This window comes from Quercus lobata, chromosome 7 (assembly GCF_001633185.2).
Source record: "Quercus lobata isolate SW786 chromosome 7, ValleyOak3.0 Primary Assembly, whole genome shotgun sequence".
NCBI classification, from domain to species: domain Eukaryota; kingdom Viridiplantae; phylum Streptophyta; class Magnoliopsida; order Fagales; family Fagaceae; genus Quercus; species Quercus lobata.
In genome coordinates, this window is record NC_044910.1 from 21,064,933 (window position 1) to 21,068,336 (window position 3,404).

A 3,404-nucleotide genomic window follows, 5' to 3' on the forward strand; every position below is an offset into this window, starting at 1 on the left:
TTTAAATATATTTTATTTAATGGCTGAGATTGAAAGTTGCTTTTTCAATCTTTCAATCTCAGCCATTGATTAGGTATTGCACCTGATGTGAATCTCAAACTAATAGAGCAAGCATATATAAGCTTGTCCCATCCAACTGAAAGTAAAGAAAAAGGACCATGATGATTTTTGGTTCAACATGTGCCTTTTATAAATACACCCCCTTCCTCAAGAAGGGATGTGCATACATTCTCTTACAACTACAATTTTTAAACTCTCTTACTTCCTTTATTAACTTAGAGTTTGTTTGGTAATGTTATTCTAGTAACGTTGTTTATATTTTTTAGAAATACGTAAGAATGAAAAAGTATGTGAAAATACATATTATATTATTTAAATACTGAAAACTATTGTTCAAAATACACTACCAAACAGTCTCTTAAACTTCAGAGTATTTACTGCTGCCCAATGCAATACCGTGCTCTTAATGCGCAAGATCAAAGTTATTCTTAGCTTCAGCAAGAGCTCCTATCACCTACCATCGTTCCTTAATTAATATATTTCAAACTACCCAGAGCTAGTTTTTCAACCGCTTACATATATAGCTCCATCTTCGGGAAGAAATATGCAAGCAAAAGTCCATTCAATCAGTAGCAAACTGGAATGTTGTAGTCATATATAAGTACATGCTAATTAAGCTTCATCTCTTTATAGCTGCCATGAAAAAGAAGCAATATTACATTACTGTACATGACCAAAAAAGTTTGTTCATCACCATCACTAACGCACTTTTTCTTTTTGGTGTTTTTTGGGAATAGGTATTTCTAAGTTCTAACACACTTCAACCACTCAAAAAGTAAAATACCCAAAAAAATTATAGATTTCTTCACTTTTTCGGTGCCAAATCACTGCCCCATCTCATATAGGATACCCTATTGCTCAAAAGGTGAAGGGTCCCTAATAATTGTGGGGCATTTATTATGCCCAAATTGGTTTGGAAAGCAAGGGTAACTAACGGTAATGATCTCAGAAGAAGGACCGTTTTACAGGAGCTCTTCCGACAGCTCTCATCAGGTTGGCTACTTCAAGAACCCTGGCCGCTTTTGTTCCTCTCTTAGCCTCCGCCGATGCCCTTTTCTCTTCTGCTTTTCTTCGTGCTTTTGCCACATCATTCTGCATCTTTTCCAGAGCTCTAGCTCTTTTCTCCTCTAGTTTCCTCTACACAACAATGTAAAAATATTATTGTTTATTGTAAGAAATACTACCTTAGATAGTGCTTGAAAAAGGAAACGTAGGATATCAACTTATAGTTCTAGTAGACCTGGCGATCAAGATATATCCAAAAGGAAGGAGCTTGTGTCCAATGGCCAATGCCACAGGACACATTGCGACGCGGACACGTATCTATTCTTAGACACGTGTTCATATCCTAACGTGTCCAGTGACAACTGACCACTAAACACAAGTCATTCCTAAAATAAATAAATTAAAAAAAAAAAACCTGGAGCTTGACTTGACTAATTAATAAATATTCATTTTTTATATAACAAACATAATTAACTTCAATTATTAGAGAGAGAGAGAATTTTTTTTTTATTCCACAATCATCAAGTCCATCAAAATGACTGTCTTAGGAAGTGCAGAATACAATTTTTTTTTTTTAATAAGTTTTTGGCTTCCAACTAAAAATGAATGGATTATTCTTCTTTCTTTCTTTCTTTCTTTCCGTTTTTTAAAATTATTTTTTAAGACTTCCCTGTATAATCGTTGGTAAAGCATTATTTGATGACAAAGTCCTGGGAAGCTGAGCCAACAAATTTAGGGTATAATTTACGATGCCATGAGATTAGGGTAACTAGAAAGAACTCAAAGGGGCTGTTGGCTATGTCTAATGCCCCAAAAATGTACCAGTTGAAAACTATAAGTGATTCAAAAAAAGAAAAAAATTAGTACTTCTTTGAACGGTTTCCGGTAAGGAAAAAAAATATATATGAGAAATTCAACTTTTTTATATAAGCACACAGACATCGTTACTCATAACTCACTAGCTAGCTAGTCACTGTAGGGACCCTAAAGCCAGTAACTTTGGTCTACTAGTATTGGTCTCAAGTCTTTAACAAGGTGAAAAATATTTTAACTGCATGCTCAAGCATCAAGATTTGGAAATTTTACATGGACAAACTTTTCCTTCTAGTCCTATGATGCATCATGATCCCTCTGAATTTACTTGCAGAAAAGATAGCTAGATCAACAATTTAATAGACAAAACTTTCCTCTTTTATTATTTGGGAGGTCTAAACAAAATGGACAAATCAACATACACGAGAGTGAAAGTGAAATTTTACGTACCTCAACTTTTTTCATCCATGATGTTGCTTTTTGAACCTGCTCACTTTCCCACCCGTTAATAACAGCATCCTCTCTCTTAAACCGATTGTTAATCTTTGCAACCTTCGCGTTCTGCCATGCCGAAATCTTCGAGTCCACCTCCTCTTTCTTCACTCTTTGCACAGAAATCTCAGTTTGATTACTTGTTGTTGAAGAGCCACCTCCGATTGCTGTAGCACCACGTCTAGGAGATGCAACAGGCGGGTCCAATGGATTATTATCAGGCACAATAGCCAATGGGTTATTCTCTTCCTCTAGCATGTCCTCCTCTCCAATCCTTCTCAAGTTGTTTCCATTAATTGTGCCTTCAGTCTCATTGTTACTGGTATGGTCAAAAGTTGAACCTGCAACCACTAAGGCACTGAATTCCCGACTCATGCTTGTGAAGTTTTCACTCAGAGCACCGTCACTAGCCACGGACAAAGATGATCTATGGCTACTTGTTTCCCAAGCTTCTCTGCGACGGCCACGATTCACAGGTGGGGGTTGAGGTGGGGTCAGGGCGTGGATGTCCCTGATTTGTTCATCTTCGTCCTGATTGTCTTGCCCATGGCTGGTGCTTGCCCTCTGATCATTCAGCATAGCAGAATTTTAGTATGTATGGGTTGTGACTTGTGAGGGAATAAGATGGCGGGGAAGCAAAAACTTGATTGATGGAAGAGAAGTCAAGGATTTAAGCATAGTCTATTGTCTTCTTGTCTCCAGAACTTGAGAGAGAAATATTGGCCACACATAATAAAGGTTTAAGTTAACGCAAAATTGTTAATAATCCTGATAAGCCTAGGGATGGAATGCAAAGGAGGAAAAAGAAAAGAAAAAGAAACATCTTTCCAGCATAATCTTTTATTTATTTATTTTAAAGTCCTTGTCTTTTTTCCTTTTTTCTTCAATTACGTCTTTTTTCCTTTTTTCTTCAACTACCCATGTTATGTAGAACCTATATTGATTTTCACCCTTGTCATTGGGGAGATACCCATCTTTCTTCTATAAATGCACCAATAATTGTATTCAAATCATGGTTTTGAAACCCGGACCGT

General features: G+C 36.5%; 1 protein-coding gene across 1 annotated transcript; it reads right to left on the bottom strand.

Moving 5' to 3' along the window:
- Window positions 1-595: 595 nt before the first annotated feature.
- Window positions 596-3,177, bottom strand: LOC115954078 (remorin 4.1-like). The gene is made up of 2 exons (XM_031071938.1): window positions 2,329-3,177; window positions 596-1,197 (listed from the first exon to the last, which is right to left on the bottom strand). Exons 1-2 carry the CDS (start codon window positions 2,947-2,949, stop codon window positions 1,006-1,008), a joined length of 813 nt encoding a protein of 270 aa, XP_030927798.1. The 5' UTR covers window positions 2,950-3,177; the 3' UTR covers window positions 596-1,005.
- Between the last annotated feature and the right edge of the window lie 227 nt (window positions 3,178-3,404).